Genomic DNA, 21,009 nt, shown 5'->3' with positions numbered 1-21,009 from the left:
TTAATGGTGTTTGCTGTCATTTAATTTGAATTTTTTGTGTGTTTTTAAGACTTTCTGCTTTGAATGCTTGAACTCAGTTGTTTACTATGTAATTTTTTTTTAGATACCAACAGCTGTTTAATGTACGCACGCATTCTTAGAAGTGAGTGCTGCTTAGCTGGGGTATATTTTATAATGGAAATTAAAATGTTTACTTGTACGAATCTTTGTACATTTTGTGTGTTTGCACATACCTACACGTTTTGCCCATTTAATATTTTTTATAGTTTTGTTTTAACTTTACTTTCATTTTTGTTTTAAAAAAGGTTTTTATTGCTATTATGTAATATTTCAATGATGTCACTTAGTTGTACGAATATAAAAACAAATACGCATGACATACAAGTGTTTTTCAGAGTCGACAACATAAAAGCGCCATATGACATACAGTTAAACTTTTTCTTAACCTCCTGTTAATTAAATTGTTGAATTTTTACAGCCGACTAAATTTTATTGCCAAAATGCTTTGCCCGAAACTTGTGTTGGCTTTTCCTTCTTAATTTTTTATTATACCTTTTGTGGTACGAGCGTTACGTTTTTGAGTATTTGAAATTACGCGAATAACGAGGTAAATATTTCATTTTACGTGGTACGGTGCTCTCTCTGCTTACTCATGGTGCCCACTAGGGTGTGGTAGATTCGTTGTAGTGTGTCCTAGTTAGTGTTAACGATACAATTAGCCCCTTTTTGCGCCATTTTAATGCTCTTATCGTGGGTAATATTTTGTCCTATGTTACTTGGTACAACCATTTTGATTTGGTACCCGCAGATGTATTTGCCATTATTGCCGCCTGCCTGTCAAAAAATAGTTTTGGTTTGTTTTGCTGAAGTGTTTAAATGCACGTACAAGCAGAAAGCCCAGCGACAGCAGGCAGGGCAATGCGAAGCGTCAGGTGTTCTCATTGAAAAAAGCAAGGCCGCGGATAAAAATTTACCAAAAAACTTATATTCAATGAAAAACGGCTAAAATATGTGATAGATTTGCCTAAATGGATTTTTCGTTAGTGAAAATAAATTTGTGTCAATTACACCGACATGACTCTGACATGACTTTGAATGACTCAACTGTGTGTAGTCGAAAGGCGGGTCACAGATGATTCGCGAGTCAGACGCATCGTCTATGTCGCCCATAAAATGCTTACTATAACACAACACAACATTTATACTTATTTACATACATACATATATTTATCTGCTGCAATCTGAAAGCTTGGCATAGTTTTGCTCGGCTCGGCTCCGCTTGCTGTGTGTAAGTACCCTAACATTTTACAGGATTCGAGCATAACTAAAACTTCCTCTTGGAAAATCCCTGCAGAAAAAAATTATCAATTGATAAAAAATAACCCAATTGTAGTTAGGTTTTTAGCTGGATTTCTATAAAATAGTTAACTACAAACAGCTAACTTAAAACTACTTGACAAGTAATGCAGGAGTAATGAACGGGATTATTTTCTTTAAACGCGTTTCTATTTAAATATCCTGCACGTCGCAAATACTTTTTCAAATTGAGGACAAATAAAACCAAGATCGAAATTTCATATTATCATTTTGAAGTTTATGTCTGACGGAGTTGGAATATGGGACTACTTACAGCAGAATATGTAAACAAATATTAAATGTAATAAAATAAATAAAGTAAATAAATAAAAACATAAAAATAAATAAAATAAAAATATTTTGTTTTTCCTATTGATATTTTATGTCCAAAAGTAGTTAGTTACAAGTTAGTTACAGCTAATGCAGAAGTAACCACCCTTGACTATTTCGCGGTCGTCGCCATAAAAATATAGTTAGCTTTCGTCAAAGAAAATATTTAGATAATAAGTGACTTTTAGCTCCTTTCTAATCAACTTAAAGTTAGCTTATAGTTAGATCCATTTCCTGCAGGGATGCTTCTTACTTTTCCCTATCGTAAGAATAGAGCAATACCGAGCTGCTTAAAGTAGACTCCAACTCCCACACCGCAATAACTTCACTATCGGCCCCTCGATTGCTTTTCCAGTCTTATCTTGATAGCACTTGCACGTTCCAGCTGGAGTCCAGATTTTATATCATATACTAGTCTAATGATTATCCTTCCTAATTGCATTTCATCAATTATAAATTATTTTCGAAGTGCCTTATCCCCCACAGGCTTGATTCTCTGGCCACTTATTTCAGATGAAGATCTATTGGGATCTGGTTGTGGATAATATTTGACGCTTCTGTTAACCGAACCCAGCCTCTCCACTTAATTAGTGAGTAAGTTTGCGATCAAATATTGGTGGTGCTAGCTTCCTCAATCGATAATTTGTAACTAGTCCACGTTTTTAAACTAAGAAATCAAACTCTTTATACTCGTACAAGAAACTCCATAACTTTAAGTAGTTTTATAAAAAAGTAACACCGATGTCTGCTCACACGTCATGGAAATGTAAGCAAAAACTACATTACTAACGCAATGACCAAGAAAAGCCAAACAATACAAAGAAATCACACACAAAAAGAGGCAGACGTCCAAATAACTACTAGCATTGCATAGATGCTGAGCTGATAGCCAAAAGATAGAAGGCACGTGCCACTGCAATGCGGCTATTCGTGACTAGCTACACGTGGCAATGCTGTTTAAATGCAGGTTGCAGTGGAGTGGAGTAGTAAAACCGCCGCAAGACCGTTAACTACAAAAGCACCGGTAACTACAACAATGCACATAACAATACATAAATAGCAACAAACAACAACAAAGCGGCAAAATTCTCCTACAAGCCGTAAGTAGTGAGTGCAACATTGTGAAATAGCGCACTGCTGTGTGGAAAATGCAGAAAAAGTGCATGCAAGCGCACCAACTAGCATTTGGCGCTTTTATTCATGCATTTTAGCGTTTATTTGATTGTATGTTGCCTTGCTTACGGGCAATGTGCCACATTTCATGCACAAAGTTACATTCGAATGCCTTGCAAGCCATTGCCAGTGTGTAGGTACATACATACATATGTTTGTATGTAAGTAGTACGAGTTGTGGTAGCTATTCAGTTGTCAGTTACTCGCGTACTTTTGCTACTAGCGCTCGTTTGTTGATGTAATTTTCGCAAATTATTTAATTTCCATTTTACATGTTTTTTGTTTACTTATTTTCTTTTTTGCTCTTCAAAAATGCTACTTATTAAATAACCTAACTTGCGTTGAAGTGTTTACGATTATGTGCTTTGCGACAATTGCATAAATGTTACAAAAATATTTTTTTTCTATGTGCGCACACGCAATCATTTAAGCGCTTAAGATAACAGTGTAAAAAAAACAATAAGAAATTACAAAATTAAATAAATACATGCAACATAAATCAACATTCACTCGTATGTGTGTATTTTTCTTTAATGAAACTCATATGTATATGTATGCATTTATGACGTAAATATTCACAATCATGATCATACTCGAAACTTTCGAAAAGTGTTCAAAAGTCAACTGCAATTATCACCGAGGTCTCGGCCATACATTAAACTAAAGACTTAAGCGACAAACTTGCTGTTTTAACAATTTGTGTGTTTATAAACTTTTGTAAATAAATATATATGCATGTATGTGTGTATGTGCTTATGTATGTTGTTATGTTTTTGTGGTGTCGCAACCAATTTGCCATTTATTGTGCTTATGTACCTGCATGTAGATTAGGCTGTTATTCGCATTTACTATATTTTCATGTAGTTTACGTCATATCTAATCTTAAGTAAGTAAGTCGGTAATTTCATAAATAAAGAGCAAAACATATGTAAGTAAGTAAATACAAATAATAGCAAGATATTGTACATTTTACGCGATATTTCAAACTATTATGAAAACGTTGCAATAGTTTTTTAGTCCTATAATTTCGGGCTTAAATTTCGTAGTATTACTGTTTAGTAGTCTAAAATTTGGTGCAGCTGTAAGTGGGCACATGCATATGAGCAATCCATAATACGCGTACGTGTCCATATATGTATTCGAAATTTATTCCAATAGTGGGGTTGTTTCGCATGGAACTCGCCATCCTCGTATAATTACCTCGCCGCACATTGACAATCATGACAAACGGAATATAGAATGCGACCTTACGGATCTGTCTAATTATGGTTGCCTAGGAGAAATACTTAGCTGATATCACTGCAGTACACTGAATGCCGAAAAGAGGGCAAGGCATGTTTTTATTTGCCTTAGGAGAGTGCACAGTGGAGATTCCCGTGTACAAATTTCTACACACAGTATTTTTTGTTAAATAATGAAGAATCATAGGAGGCCGAATTGGTTAATGTTGTCCGATTTTAATGAAATTTTAATTTCCAACTGAAAAACTTAATTCTGAAAGATAGTAAATTCAGCTTACTGTCACACGCACTAGATATATCTTATACATAGAAATCTCGTGTCACGGTGTTTGTGGTCGCACTCCTCCGAAACGGCTGGACCGAGTTTTATGTAATTTTTTATGTGTACTTATATTGTAGGTATGAGAATAGGTCGTACAATATAATTCATACCGCTAGGTGAATGGGGCGTGGCACCTTCCATACATATCGAATTTTTCATATTGCTTTTCTCTGGAAGTGTTCAAGGTAGACTACTGAAACTTGGTATTGACGTATATGAAATCAATACCATACTCATGGAGAAAATTCGGGCTTTGTTAAAAGGGGCGTGGCACCTTCTTAACGTTCTGAAACTTTTACATATCTTTGTATGTATATAATTCTTCTGTTCGTGTGTTTGTGTATGAACTAGAGATGGACAGGGGCCTAAATTGTCAGGCCCGGCTCGGCACGAGTGCAAAGTCAACTTTCAAAAACACGCACGAGCCCGCACGTTAAGAATTTTAGTAGGGCCCGGCCCGGCCCGACGAGACACGTCCTAGCCCGGAAATAAAGAGCCAACTTTTATTGTATGTATACATATGTACATATTTTTAACCGACTTCCAAAAAAGGAGGAGGTTATCAGTTCGTCGAAATATTTTTTTTTATGTATGTTACCGCATAACTTTGGACCACGTCAACCGATTTCGATAACTGTTTTTGCATCGGAAAGGTTGTATCTCAGAGGTGGTCCCATAGTAAGCTGGTTTAGATTCGATCAGTGGATCATGAAATATATATATTTTTTTTTAAGTCGTTTTTTTTTGCTAAAAATTACTTGTTAATTTTGTGTTTATGTATGTATATTTACTTAAGCGAATCAGTGGAAGATATTTTATGTACAGATATGTAAACAAAACTACTAAGTATCTTATTTTTTCTATCAGTTCCCAAGTATTTCTTTTTTGCTTTTCTCTTATCAAAAGAGTTTTAATATGTACTTTTTTTTGTATAAAAACAAAAGCTTATCTAAATTTGTAGTACTAGCAATGGGCTTTTTCGTGCTTATTCGTGCTTTTATGAAATTTTACTGAACGCCCATGCACGCACGAGTTCGTGCTGACAGCAAATATTCCGGCCCGTGCCCATCTCTAGTATGAACCGATTTTAACAAATTCTTTTTCGTGTGTATTTTGGTGGTTCTTCTGGATACTGTTTCAAAGTGTGTTCCATTGACTCATTTCATTTTCTTGCATATAAAAACTTGCATTACAAGCGAGTTACACTGACTCGAGTTAATTCGATACCGCGTTTGATGCCATATAAACAAGGTATATCCCAAATTATCACCGTTAAAACAACCATTAGAACCATAGCGCTCCTTGATAAGACTTTTAAAGTAATTCATCTGAAATAAGTATATGTATATTGAATTGGTGGCCGCTGTGCTGTAGTGGTTAGCAGAGTGTGCTAACATTCCACATTCCACCCAAGAACACAAAAAAGGCTTTTTTTATAAGCCGTCGACCCTCGGCAGGCAATGGCAAACCTCCGAGTGTATTTCTGCCACGAAAAACAGCTTCTCATAAAAATACATTCGCCGTTCGTAGTCGGCGTAAAACTGTAGGTCCCTCCGCTTTGTGTGACAATATCAAGGCGCACGCCACAAGTCGGAGGCGAAGCTCGGCCAAACGCTAACATATGTGTAAGAGCCAATCTATTATTATTATTAATGGAAATATGCCTTCTGTCGACCACCAAACTACAATATTTGCAGATAAATGTGCCCTGGAAATCGAGAACGTGAATTGTTGGTGAAAATGTTGGACCAAAATGTTCCAATCAAAAAATAAAAATAATAATTTTGGGCGGGACGAAGTTCGCCGGGTGTGCTATTGTATTGTATATGTAGGAGGGGACTAATAAAAGTTCGGTAAATTGATAATGTTCTAAGTGGTTTTGAAAAATCAAAAAAATGGTACATATTTTGTAATAATCTTACAAAGCTTCATTTTTAATTTCCATGGAAATCGGTGGGTATCGAAAGAGAAAACTTAAAATTACTGACGAAAGGACGGTAGAAATCTCTGGATGCTGGAAGAAATTCGTCATACTATTCCTTACAGCTTTTGACGTCAACTTAAACCTGTGGAAATTTTCAATAAATTTCAAACAAAACTTCTTCGAATTCAATGAAAAGGTGCCACTTCAATAATTCATATGAATTTTTGAATTATTTGAAAGTATTTTCAAATTAAAGAGGTAAATCGTCTGAGAGTTTGATATTTATATATGTGTATCAATTAACAAATGAATTAAGTTGAATTTCGTTTTTTAAAGAGGTGAAAACGCCCCTACATGTTGTTAAAAATAAAGCTTCTTGGAAAGCATTTCGCTTGATATCCATATTACAATAATTCATTAAACTTAATAAAAAATTTTAATTGACTTAAATTTTAAAATCATCAAACTTAAACCATATTAGCCAAGAAAATGCAAGATAGGATCACCGAATGCGATTATAAATTTTTGTATTTATTACCGATTTTAAGGGCGTGACTAGCTAACCTATGAGACGCACCATAAGTCTACAGTCACTTGAAGATGGTTGCCACCCTTGGTGGTTTACGTGCAAGTTTAATGAGGCGTAAATTGGCCATTTAAACTTTGCATACACTTTGTTCTGATCGCCTTTTATTCGTCTCACGGAGTATGCCTAAGAAAAAAATTATTTCCACGAAATGGGCACATGCGAGAGCCTACTGAAAGCATTGAAGAGCTGTTCTGGCCAATAAAGAGTGATTGGATCTGATTTCTGAAGCCATCGGGTCCAAGTGATTTATATGGTGTGTATCCCCGTTTTCAAAGGGAGATCCTGATTCATATCATTTATTGGTCGACAGTTTGGGAAATGCTCTTTCAACGGCTCCTCTAACGTTTCATAACCGTTTTGAGTCCACTCTCCCTCACTACTTGTTAGGAGACTACAAATAGGATTCTTTTTCATGAGTTTCCTTTTAAGCCTAGATAACTATTTCAAATGTGTTTTCTGATTCCCCACAAAAGTTGTTCCATGAAGTCCTTCTCGCATACAGAATTTTTTTTTATATATCTTGAGAAGATGTTTATATTCGTCTCAGCATTCTACTGTCTCGGCTGCTTTAGCAGGCTCAATTTAAGCTCAATTTATGTATGTATATATCTTCCTGCTATACTTATACTTATATGTATGTACATATGTATTTACATAAATAGCGCATTTCTAAGATTTTTAAGCTGAGTTATTTATTAAATAAATTTAACTTTAATCTTCAGTATAATGAACGCTAAACACTTAACACAAAGCTGTGCTTATAACTAACTATGTATCTACATAACTAGTTTGTCAATTAGTACCTTAATGGCATCTTCTCTGGGTGCATTTTAGGTCTATGAAACTGCAGAGCTTTGGGAATAATTTATTTCGCTGACATTGAAGGCATTTCCTTTTTCTTTAAATTATACATTTATATGTGTGTATGTATTTCTTTCCCAGCATTTGTCTTCATGTGCTTGAGCGAACTTTATTTTGTGGTTTGAATATACCATTTAGAGGTCAAAAAAATACTTATCAAATAAAAGCCATTCAAACTTACTGCGCTTTGTTTCTTTTGTGTGTATTGAAAATAAAACTTGTATGACGACTATTTTGAGTGCTTTGGTTTTTATTGGAATTTTGTACTTTCACATTTTTGTTTTTTAACTTCGCGTTAATTACAATTTACAATCTGTATTTGTCTTTGCATGTATTATTTACATAGTTTCTTAACAAAAGCTTTTGACACAATGTATCATAAAAAAAATTTAATTAATATTTAATTGCGGGGAATGCAAATGAGTTCCTAGCTACCAGCGATAAGCCGAATAATTTTGACCAAACTGTTAACCACCTGTAATTTTTCTACACCAATGAATGCCTATGCTATATACCCGTATAGCGCGATTTGTCTGCTATAGTTTCGATACTTCTTTTCCACATAGATATCAACCTTTGGTAAATACATAGGTATAAGGACTGCGCCGACTAAAATTGTTCGGTGCAATGAAGCCGAAGTGTTCTGAACCAGTTGTCAGATTTTCAAAAATAAAAGCATTTTATTGAATAAAAGTGGTAAAAAACAAGAGCTATTATTTTTTAATAAGATGTTTTGAATTTTCCGCCGAATCTCGCCAATTAGCGTTTATATATGTAATAGTGCCTAACATTCCCTCACAGCTGCTGAAGCGCACATTCTTTCAAAGCCATGAAGGTCTTTGGTGACATTTTTTGAGTCCTTCTCATTCGGTCATAGCTTGGGACAGTTTGGTGAAATGCCATATAGACGGGCTGCCAATTTTTTTTGCTCTCAATTTTTCAGCTGCATTTGCTAGGAAATCGGATGGATGAAATTCTTGGCCTAGAGAGTTTTATTCTCTTTTGCAGTATCTTTCTTGACGGAGTTTATTTCTGGAACTTTTCTCACCATGTAAAAACTTGTTTTCCATGCAAAAATGATTCTATGAAGGTAACCCTTTTTTCCAATTTTTTTTATTCTTCGTTAGTGTGGTCAGAATTTCATTTTCTATTTAACCGAACCGTCCTTTCGAGTAATACGTCGGTCAACTTTGAACCGTTTAACATCCCGGAAGTCTTTATTTCCGGCAACACCCACCTCTTAAACACATAAGAAAACTTTTTAAAAATACCTATCACGTTTCTTTTAAAAAATTGTAATTGAATTTTCAGGGAATTCAAATTTTCTTGCAATTTTCACGTTAAATAACTCTGTATATGTCTATATCGCTTTTGGGGCCTGTTGCCCAAGCATCCTCCCGAAGGATAAAGAGAATCCTCACTGGTGGTATTCGTATATTTCAGCACTGAGGAAAAACAGCAGGACGCTGTTTAACCAACCAAGCCAATAGAATAAGTTGTAGGCAACCTTATCCTTATATACTCAAGTAATAATAGATTTGTCTTCTAAATTTGTGAACGAGACAACACTTTGTAAATTTTTTCAATTTCGTATTAAGATATTGATAAAAATTTACAATTTCATACACTCGCGATTACTTATTTTTTTTTCAAAAAGTTAGAACAAAGAATACAACTCTCATCATTGAGAAGCAGTCGCAAGTACCTTTTGCTGGCGCTACTTTATCATTATCCGCGATAACGAACGCTTGCTATCAGTATCCAGCGCATCCACTCCCTGATCCAACACTGTGTACGGTTCGTGCTTCCGGCGATCCTCCTCGTCGAACGCATACGGTGGTGGCAAGCAATAGAAGGGCATAAGAGGCTCGACTGACCGCTCGTACAACACCATATACATTTCGTTGATGTCGCGTAGTGTCTGAAATGCGCGCAAACCTTGAACCTCCACCAGCGAGTAGATGAGTTGAGAGAGCGGTTGAAAACCGGCTGTTTCCGCTTGCTGCTGTTCCTCCAGCATTGTGCCGACGAGGCTGACGCGTGGCATCAACATGTGGCGGGCCACTTCACAGATGACGTTGAAGAATTTGGTCATGAAGTCAACATTCGCCTTCAGTTCCGGCCGCAGATAATACTCGAAGAGGTGCAGGCTATCGTACTCATGCTCCGGATGTTCTTTCTCGAAATTGAGCACTTGCATGCGACGCAGCAGCATAAACTCACCGTACAGTGTGGATTGGTCGATAATTTGCAGCCAAATTGTCCACGAACGCCACTCCTTGGTCATCAACTTGACAAGTGCGACGCCGAATATTTCACTGGTCTCTTCGTCGATCACCATAATGCTGCATTCGTCGTGCAACACATGCTTCACGTAGCGACGATAGTATTCTTCCACATTGGGTATGTCGTGAATTTTTAGTTGCGTGTAGAGGCGATTGAGCCGAAAGGAATTCTCCACCATGTAATCGCAAATGCGTGCCAGCCATTTTTGTGGGATGTCACGTATGAGCACATCGCGCGGCTTGGCGTCCAGCGTCACATCCTTGTGTTCATCCCAATAGATTTGTTGAGACATCATTTTGAAAAGCGAATTTGAATATTAAAATGTGGAAAATGCTATACGATTAAATAGATTTGGAAAATTTTGCGAACGATTTCACGATTTTCACAAGAATTTTTCAACGAAAATGAAAGGAAATATCACATTAAACAGTTTAAAGCGCGGGAAACTTGGATGCAAAAGAGAAGTATGTAAATATGCTTTAAAATAATTAAAATAAAAATTAAAAAAAGCCGTCTGTCTGTCATTCCTTATTTTATTTTTTTTAATATTTAAAAGGTTCGCATGTTTAAAACGTAATTCCTAACCGCCAAACAACGTAAGCGAAATTTTTTTCTATATTTTAGTTTTGATGCAGAAATGCTCCTGGATGTATTTCTGTATCAAAAGGAATATTTTTGAATAAAAAATCGCATACGTATTTTGGGTTAGGGCTCGACATCATAAATGTGAATATGGTGTTGCTCTATCACACTAAAATAGCTAATATCTGACCGTATTTCATTGAAATTAAGCGCATAAATATATTATAACCTCGATTAAGGTAGATTTTTTAATGAGAGTTGCCACCTTTTTCAAAAGCTAAATCAATTAAGTAAAAAGCTATATACAATTTCACAATAATGTGCGAGTCGAACGAAATGGGGTTTTTTTCGAAAATATTTCGAAATAGGTTTGCCACCTGCTTAGAAATTCTAATAAATTTAATCAGCAAATTATATTAAATTATTTAATATTTGATACCCATAAGAAGAGGCGTAAGCGCGTTGCCACCGGGTTAAAAATTTAAAATAAGTTTTATAGATAAGTAATTTAATTGAAATCTTTTAATACAAATTCGTATGTAGCTGTCAATCGGAAAATGTCTTAGACTTTATCTCTTTATTTTTATTTTTGAAGAGTGCTGCCACCTGTTTAGAAACAAAAAATCAATTAAAATAATTTGTTATGAAGATCTCATTCGAGAGTGATTTCAAATTTTTCATTTCGTATATATTTTTGGATAGAGTTAACACCTGTTCAGTAATTCAAAGTCAGTTCAATTTAGAAGCTAAATTTTCTTGTGAATGTCAAGTCAGAGGAGTTTAGGTCATGGTGATATTTTACCAGGGGTAGTTATAAGAGCGAGAAGAAAGATAACTTAACCTGGGTGGAGATTCTGTAACCAGTTAGCGACAATTTTCTCTATCTCCAAAATATCTTTGCAGAAGGATGCCATCTGTTTAAAAGTCAAATTTAACTGTGGTAATAGAGTTAGTTTTCGTGCTCGCTGGAGTCCAATTACGTTTTCAGTGGCGCAGTGTAGAGAACAACAAATGTTATTGGACTCGCGTCACTTACATCTATCGCAATGCGGCTAATCCGATCTATGGTTTTTCGATAAACTTCAACCATGTCGATCAGATTCAGTCCATTAACAAATATTTCGTCGTTTAAAGTACAAAACCGCGTATCAAGATAATGCAAAACCGCATAGTTGAGAATGCATAAATTATTCTATAGAGAGTAAAAACACTCATATTTCGAAATGGTTATCTTTTTTGTAAAGCAAACACATTTCTGGCTAGCATATTTCAGGACGAATGGATAAGGATTGAGCCAAGAGATTGTGTGCGCAAATCCAATTTTTGGCAGCCAATGTCAGTTACGTGGTTTTGCAGAATGACGATACGCGGTTTTGTACTTTACACGACGATTTGCTCTTAGAGCCTTTATTTTCCGACTACTTACCCAAAGATCCCAATCTTGCTATGAATTGCTACATATAAATATGGATGAACATCTGTATGTATGTGTACATACATATGTACTAAAATACAAGTACATATGTTAACACACATTTAATTGAACGCCAACTATGTATATATTCCCTAGAGCAACTCTTCATGCTTGACGGCACGTGCAAATGACAGTTTTGTTGCGCATGCGCAAGCTCGTTGTCAACTCTTAATAGATAAGCGCTTGAGGGTAACATATGCATACGAGCATTCAAGCTCATATTTATTACTTAAAGTAAGTAAGCTGCACAGCTAAACAATTACATACACCTGACTTTTTTGGGATATTTATGAATTTTTTCTATTTCTTATTGTTGTTCATTGCTGAGATTACTTCAGCGTTTTTCAGATTACCAGCCCATACATACACATATCGTCGTTTAAAGTACAAAACCGCGTATCGTAATTCTGCAAAACCGCGTAACTGACATTGGCTGCCAAAAATTGGATTTGCTCACACAAGCTCTTGGTTCAATTCTTATCCATTCGCCCTGATATATACTAGCCAGAAATGCGATTACTTTAGAAAAACGAGAACCATTTTGAAATATTGGTGTTTTTACGCTCTAGAAAATAATTTTTACAACTTCACATACGCGGTTTTGCATTTTGTTGATACGCGGTTTTGCACTTTAAACGACGATATGTAAATTGAATGTATGTACAAAATTTACATAAACATACATATCTCCTTCTTCTTGATTGACGCTGTAACCGACTAAGCGATTCTGGCCAATTCCAATAAAGCACGCAAGTCGTTTCTGTTCTGTGCCAACTGACGCCAATTGAAGCCAAGTCCTTCTGTACCTGGTCTTGCCATCGCAGAGGAGGCCTTCTTCAACGACATGGCCAACCTAGCGAAGCCGATGTATTTTAATCCGCTGCACTATGTCTATATCGTTGTAAAGCTCATACAGCTCATCGTTCCATCTTCTGCGTTATTCAACGTCGCCAATGCGCAAAGGCCCGTAAATCTTCGATACAATCTTTTTTTTAGAAAAGTCCAAGAGCCACCACATCAGATGTTTACTTCTCAGTAGTCTACTCAGTCCAGTGTAGCACTTGTTTGCACAAGTGATTCTCCTTTGGATTACAATACTGCCATTTTTATTGGTGTTAATACTGGTCCTAAATCAGCGGAGTAGTAAAATTTTTCGAATTTATAACTGTCATCGTGATGCGGGTGCCGGGGTGCGAAAGCGCCTGTGGCATGTCAGATGTCAGGAGATACTTGGTTTGGTAGTCATTCACCACAAGAACCACGCGCTTTGCTTCTCCACCGAGAAGGTAGGACAGACGTAGCGCTTGTATTTACCGAAGCTGTCGATGTCGTCGGCGAATGCCAGCTATTGTACGCTTGTATAAAAAGTTCTACCAGAACGGTTCAGGTCTACATAATTTTCTCCACACTGTAAAAAGTCTCCTTGTCTTAAGCCTCATAAAGTTTCAAACGGCTCGGAGAGGTCCCTCCCAATTCTGACGAAGTTGGTGGTATTGCTTTACATCATTCTACACAACCGTACTAACTTCGCTAGGAGACCATGTTCAGGCATCACCGCATAAAGGCAACTTCTTTTCGTGCTGTCGAAAGCGAATTTAAAATCAACAAATACATAGATAGTGTGTCAAACCTATTCTTGTGAGTTGGTATATGTAGAATGCGAGGTCTATGGTGAATTTTCCAGCTCCAAAGCCACACTGACAAACCCCACCCAGTTCGTTGACAGTGGGTTTCGAAGGCTGATACCGCGATAATTTCCAGTCGTCGTGCTTATGAATAACTCTTTCAAGGATCTCCACCATACCAAGGACCCGTGGGTTGGAATTGGTCTAATCACTGTGGTGTACATCCCGTACGGTGATAGTCCCCATTACTTTCCAAAGGTCCTTTTGCACGTGCAGAATGCTGCTAGAGATTTCTTGGTTCTCTCCTCTAAATTATTTTTCCAATTTTACTTGGAGGGCATAATAATTCCAAGGTATTTTGCCTCGAAGGAGAGTTTCAAAGTGGATTACCCTAATTTCAGCAGAAAAAAAGTTGGTACTTTTTTTCCTTGTAAACAATACCAGTTCTGTCTTGGAGGGCTTTACCACCAATTCATTCTGGTTGACCTACTTAGAGATATCACCTAGTGAACTCTCCATTAGTTCACTTATCGTTGACAGGAATTTGCCAGTACCACTAAATCGTCGGTGTAGGCGACCAATCTCATTCTCTTGGTTTTAAAGGTCTCAAGAATTTCGTTCACCACCAGGAGCCGGAGGAGAGGGGATAGCACACCCCTTTGAGACGTGTCCATTATGGTTTTCCTTCTCACAGATCCTGTGCCCATGGTGGCGTTGATTATTCTGCTCCTCCGCTATCCGCTTTCTAAGCATCTTTCGAATCACGCCGTCCGGTCCCGCTGCTTTAAATGGATTTAAAGATTTGATGACCCAAGCTACTTTTTCATTGTTCATAATACCTGAAACCTCTTCTAAAGGGGCACGTGGCCGATTTGTCACATGATTACTAAAAATTTGGTCTGTGCTGCCTGGAAAGTGGGTACCTATTAAACATTCAAGAGTTTCCAGGCTGGAGGCCGTTTCAGAGCCATCTGGACTCAAGACACTTCCCAGAGTCGCGTCCGAACTGTTTAGTACCCTGCAGAGCCTCGACGCCTCATTTGTCGTCTTCAGCATTCCGCAGAACTCTTGCCAGGACTCTTTCTTTGCAGCCATAATACTACTCTTGTATTTGTTAAAGATGATTTTATATTTGTTCCAATCTTCCTCACGTCGGCTGCATTTAGCCTTGTTGAAGAGCTTCCGTGCCATAGATCTGAATTGACCATTCCCTTGGTGTGTTGGACGCTAATTCAGATAAAGTTTTCCAATCCGCTTTTTTCGGATTCCTAAATGGTCGTGATACTGCTACCTCTGAATCTATTGTGAATAGTATCCTGCTCTGATCTGAAAAAGAACACGTGTCCGATACCCTCCACTAATTTATCATGGCTGTAGCTGAGTTGGTGACCAGTGTTATATCAATAACTTCTTCCCTAATCCTATTATGGAACGTTGGCCATTTACCCTTGTTACTAGGTTAGTAGAAAGAATAAAATCAAAAATGGACTCACCCCTAGTATTAGTGTTGGAGCTTCCCCAAAATTCATGATGTCCATTTGTATCACAACCAATTACCAAGTCCAGCCTGCGTGCTTGAGCATGCATCACAAGCTGTCGGAAAGCAGTTGATGGTGGTTACTCCTCCTCGTACGGTAGGTATGCTGACGTTAGTAGCCTGCTATGCATGCGACTGCGTTCGCACACCACCGTTGTGAGATCTCCGTGCTGTATTGGGCATCAGTTTCGGCGATAGTTTAGTGATTGCTACATACAGAGTATACGATGCAATGATGCTATGCTTATCTGAAAATTTACTTCATGCTTCCATTAACTGCTTAACCAGAGACAATAAGCATCGACGAGAAGAGTTTGTTATTGCTTTTGGCTTGAATGGACACTGCTTTGGAAAAACCATCAACATTAAAGCAAAGTGCAATTTTTTTTTATAGCAATCAACTTAATAACATAAAGAATTTTTAATTGCCAGCAAAGCAAAATCAAATTAAGTACCTTGTTTTGCGGCTATTGCTTGCGTCGAATGCGCACTAAGTGCTAAAACAAAAAACTCGCGCCAAGTCTAAATAATGGCGAGTAAAGTCCAATAGTTGAATATGCCTACAAGCATAAACTCATGAACGCAATGCACATACATATGTCAGTACAAAAATAGATTTGCTCAAAGTGTTATTAAAAGTTGTTGAGTGCGATTAAAAATTATGAGCGGCGTTTGAGAGGTTATGAAATACCGGCATTTATGCTGAATCTTTCTTTTTTTGAACAGCGAAGTGAGCAATTATGAGTGTGTTGAACATGGCTGGGAGCTAAGCTAATAAGTATTAGACAAAAAAGCAGAGTAAATTAAAAATTTAGTTATATTAAGTGCTTTCAAATATTGAAAAAATTAATTGGTAAAAAAGACGATTGCATTAAAGGAGGGTTCCCATAGTATAAAACAATCAATTTAGGTTAAAGCGCAAAAAAAATGCAGATATGTTACTCATAGCTTTGTAAAAGGTTTATTTTTAAAACTTTGTTTCATTCTTCTATTTTTAGCCACAATGTATCATCGCCCGAAGATTCTTTTACTCTGCCTTATTCTACTTCAAATCCGACCGTTCAGCACTCTGCCCACCATTAATCAACCATTCCCGGATTCAAGAAATTATTTTAGTCCAACTGAGAAGCAACCACTTTTCAAGCCACCCGAATTGGAGGAGACCATCGAGGAAGTGCAGCGTATTTTGTCACAAGACCCTTCGTTGCCACGCCTGACGAGGTAAGTGGACAGAGTGGGGGAATATATGTATGATTAAAACCCAATAACGTCCATACGAAGATTTATGTGTCTGCAAGCTCACTTTGGCTTATTTGCGGGACTACATAGGTCCATTACAGTATTCTTCAGCACTTAAAAAATTGCACAATTTTTGGTTAAATTAACCGGGGGATAAATTGAAGGTATAGTGGAGGTAAAAAATGGATGAATTGTGCTTCGTTTTGATATTTTTGATATTTTTTTTTGTGAGATACATTGGCCGGTTATTATGCGTCCTTTTGCATTATTCGTACACTTTTTCGATCCAAGCTTTACTATCGCTTTACTTTACTTGGTTTACTTTATTGCTGTTGGTGTTCTATTTAAAACCATTACTAGCACATTTGAACGTTGAGCTTTGCACCCCGTGTGGAATAGGCATTTAGTAGCCGCTGCTGAGTCCAGCGACCATTAAATGAGTTGTTCCACAATGGCTTCTCACTCTCGCACAGTGGTTTCTCATACTGTGGAACGTTCGAGTTCTTTAGTTATTTTAGCTATCTAATGCATTTTTGATTCTAAGATGGCTATTAGATCGTATTCTTTGGGGCTTTCGCACTAGCGATTATCACTGACAGCATCTTGAGCCACTTTTCTTGGCACTATCCACGGCGTGGATGGCTTCGTGCTCCAAATCTTTATATACGATTATAGAAACCTTGATTGCTTTTTGGTCCAAGTATGTTTGTAAGTATATCAAGTCTGTGACCCGAATAGTTGTAGTGGTGTGTACTAGCCGCACGGCGTTAAAACGCCCAAGATAGGAGTTTAAAAACTTATTTTAGTCAGGGTATACGCGATTTGAGTGTCAAATCTCTTCTAAATCCGTGCAGCTGTTTCGCATAGTCGGTTTTTAATATTAACAAATTGTAAAACCTTATCGCACAACTACACGATATGGCCTTTATTTTGGCCTCTCATATTTCACAACTGAACAGGCCGGTTAAATAATTTATTTTCGAGTGACCTTCTACAAAGCTCAATTTGGGTTTAAATTCACTCGGAAGTGAATTGCAGAACCTATCTGAAAGGCCTTTTCAAACCCATTTCGTTTGATATCCATCCTTTGAAAAATCATTTACCTTATAAAATAATTTGAAAGTCCCTTATAAAATACGTGACAACCCTCCTAAATATATTTCAGAATAAAGCCTTTTCAATCGCATTATGATTGACACCCATATTTTAATAATTCATTTAACTTTTCATTTGAATTTGCGAACAGGTGGCAACCCTCTTTAAACACCAAAAAATATTTGTAGTGTTCAAACTAAAAATTTCTTAACACTCATTCATTTGTCGCCAATATATACACCCAAATTTTAATAAATATTTGAATTCGGTAATTGCCTTAATTTAAGTTGAGTTAGATATATTAAACAGGTGGCAACCCTAATAAATATATTTCCGAAAAAAAGCCTTTTCATAATCATTTCGACGATCCCATCTTCATCCAACTTATTAAATAACTGTAATGTCTCTTTATAAACACGTCGCAACCTTCTTCAAACATACTAAATGTTCAAATTCAAGTATCCTTAACACCCTTTCGCTTCTTATTTCAAATAACTTGCGTAAAAGTTAATTAAAATCGACTTAAACAGGTGGCAAAGTAGTTTCGCGCTAAGACATTCTTAGATATCCTTCGTCTGTCATTGCGATACATATTATAATTAACTGATGGATGAAGTTGAAATTTTTTTTTAAAGCATGTGGCAACCCTAAAAAATATAGTTCAAAAAATAAAGATTTTTCAAACCCGATTCGATTGCTACCCACATTTTAAAAATTCCTCTAACTTATTTAATAATTTGAATTTAATTTGGAAACAGGTGTCAAACCTCTCCCAATAGTTTTTAATGTTCAAACTAAAGACTTCTTAACACTCTTTTGTTTGACATCCATATTTTGATCTTACATATACTTGTGGACAAGTTAACTAAATTCGACATTTTAAGCAGGTGGCAACCCTCTTCAAAATATTTTCAAACTACTACCGTTTGAACGCCCTTTCGCTTGGCACCCATATGTGGAAACAAATTTCTCCAAACTTATTTCAAATTGAATTTAATTTTTCAAACAGGTGGTAGCCCTCCAAAAGTTAAGTTATGAAACAAAGATTTTCAAAACCATTCCATCGATACCCATTTTGTAATAATTGATTTTTTTTTAATAATTTGAATATAATTTTTAAAAGGTGGCAACTTTTTTTAAAAAAGTAAAACCTTATTACATATCTGTAGTCCAAGCCTTTTCATTTGCCACCTCACTTTGGAAAATCTAACGAACGGTGGGTTATGATGGCATTGGTTATGAAATGATTTGAATTTTATTGTTCTATAGGCGGCAACTCTGTTCGCAAAAATAAAACCAGTTTGTACATTTAAAGGCCAAGCGCTTTAATTTGACACCCTATTTTTGAAAATCGGGCGAACGCTGCAGATTGTTTGCCTTCGCGTATTATATTGTATGTATATAGATGCGCCCCCTTGGATTACATCGCTTATATGATTTATTCACATCTCTCCTTAAACTTTATTATGAAAAAGGCGTTATTGAGTTCAATAGCGCTGAAATATACTCCTTCATAACCCTCTTTTGACCTGTTATAAAATATTTTTTCCACTTTCTTAATTTTTAGAGGTGAAATCGAGGAGCTCTATGAGAAGGTGACGCGCGAAGAGTACCAAAAAAGCATTGCAGCTGGCGATATGGGACGCGCGGATAGCATGCGTGCGCTCATGCTGGTGCTGCCATACAATACGGACAATAAAACTGAGGGCAACATACAGGTTAAGTCGGGAATTTCTTTCTTTTTATTAATTCCTCCTAATAATACTTTCTTTATTCCTGACAGGAGCTCTACACACGCCCGCCTGTGACGAGAGTAATCGATTCTTACACATCACACCAGCCAATCAAATTCATTACACCCGATCCGAGCGCGCCAGTAAAACTTGAAACAGCGAATATTGGAAACTTCGCAGCGACCACCTATAAACCTGCTTATACGCTGAAAACGCGCCAAGCGTTTGCGCCCAGCCCGACCACTTATCATCCGCTACCACCGGCGCCAGTCATGCTGAAGATGACTGCGCCATCTCAGCGCACACCCAGCGGTTTTCAACCCGTCACTAATAGCATAAACGGCGCCATCTATGAAACGAATATGGAACGAAATCCAACGCCAAAGCCAGTGCACCGTTATAGCAGCCATTATAGCGCGAAGAATGCTGAGTTCCTCAAGCAGCGCAGGCCGAAACCTGATCAGACGACGACTGTACGCCCAGTGGCGGATGTCTTAGAGAGTTTAGGTATTGTTGGACAAACACAGTCACGCAATCGATTCACCATCGACGATTACTATGCGGCAGAGAGCGCACCACAGCCAGTTATATCGACTTATGTGCCACAGACGATAGGCATTTCACAGCTAAAAGAGCTGCAGGGGTATAGTCTGTCGCCGAAGATTAAGCCCGATGCTTATTCGAGCTTCAAGCCACTAAATATTGGCGAGGAGATACGCGTCAAGCCTGAGGTGGAGGGTTATCTTACACGTTTCGGTATTGTTGGTGGCCGTAAGCGTAAGGATTTGAAGAAGGGAAACAATAATGTGAGGGGCCAAAGCACTGAGCTCGCGGCTGGTGGAAGCGAGATTTCTACAGCAAAGTTGCCGAGACGTGGCACACCAGCTAGTGCGAATAAAGCAGCGAGCAGTGAGCTGGAGAAACTGCTCGAGAATTTGCAGGAGCTTGAGCGTTTAAATATCAATCCGAAAGTATTGAGCCCCACCACAACCATACGACCGACGACTACGACCACAAGGAGCACAACTACTCCTGCACCTACAACACCCAATCTGATAACAAACGGCGAGCCGCTACTAATTGAACCGAAAAAACCACGTAGACGCATAGATCCGAATATCGATATTAACTTCGGCAACTCGGGTAATCACCAGACCGAAACAACTAACACCGACCAACTTAACAAGTTGCTCGAAAATTTACAGGAACTTGAGCGATTGCGTATTAATCCAGATAATGTGCTGAAGAACATTGCACCCACTGCAAAACCTGCTAGCGTTGCACGCACAGGCACGCAGCAATTCGCCACACCAACGCCACGCACGGCGAGTTTAGTGAACCGTTTCAACGAGCTTGCGCTGCAATCCACGCCAGCTACGCGCAGCTCAGCGCAGCCGGATGCGGCACAACTACAGCAAGTCTTGCGGCAATTGCAGTCGGTGGAGCAGACGAATGCGCGCACAACAAAGAAGCCACAAGCTCAGCCAGTAAGAGCGGGGGGAGGATTCCTAAGCGGGCTGGGTGGGCTCGGAGGCCTCGGTGGTGCAGACGTTTTGAATCTGCAGAAACTGCTAACCGACGATCGCGAGCTTGAGCGGTTATATGAGCAGGCGCGTGCCGGACAAACTGGGAGAGTAGTGGT

The 21,009-nt window shown here is 37.8% G+C and overlaps 2 protein-coding genes across 2 annotated transcripts in view; one reads left to right on the top strand and one right to left on the bottom strand.

Moving 5' to 3' along the window:
* Positions 1 to 9,513: 9,513 nt before the first annotated feature.
* On the bottom strand, positions 9,514 to 10,377 carry LOC118748402. The gene has a single exon (XM_036482775.1). The coding sequence runs from the start codon at positions 10,375 to 10,377 to the stop codon at positions 9,514 to 9,516; it is 864 nt and encodes a 287-aa protein (XP_036338668.1).
* Positions 10,378 to 16,303: 5,926 nt separating this feature from the next.
* The window catches only part of LOC118748378, a 14,041-nt gene continuing 9,335 nt past the window's right edge, over positions 16,304 to 21,009 (top strand). Inside the window, exons 1-3 of the mRNA XM_036482749.1 lie at positions 16,304 to 16,521; positions 19,202 to 19,352; positions 19,418 to 21,007. Of these exons, the coding sequence (XP_036338642.1) occupies positions 16,304 to 16,521; positions 19,202 to 19,352; positions 19,418 to 21,007 (1,959 nt within the window). The remainder of the gene's footprint in view (positions 16,522 to 19,201; positions 19,353 to 19,417; positions 21,008 to 21,009) is intronic.

The sequence above is a fragment of the Rhagoletis pomonella genome, unplaced genomic scaffold, assembly GCF_013731165.1.
Source record: "Rhagoletis pomonella isolate Grant_MI unplaced genomic scaffold, Rhpom_1.0 Rhpom_scaffold_00013, whole genome shotgun sequence".
Classification (NCBI taxonomy): Eukaryota; Metazoa; Arthropoda; class Insecta; order Diptera; family Tephritidae; genus Rhagoletis; species Rhagoletis pomonella.
This window is presented reverse-complemented; position numbering and strand designations above follow the sequence as displayed.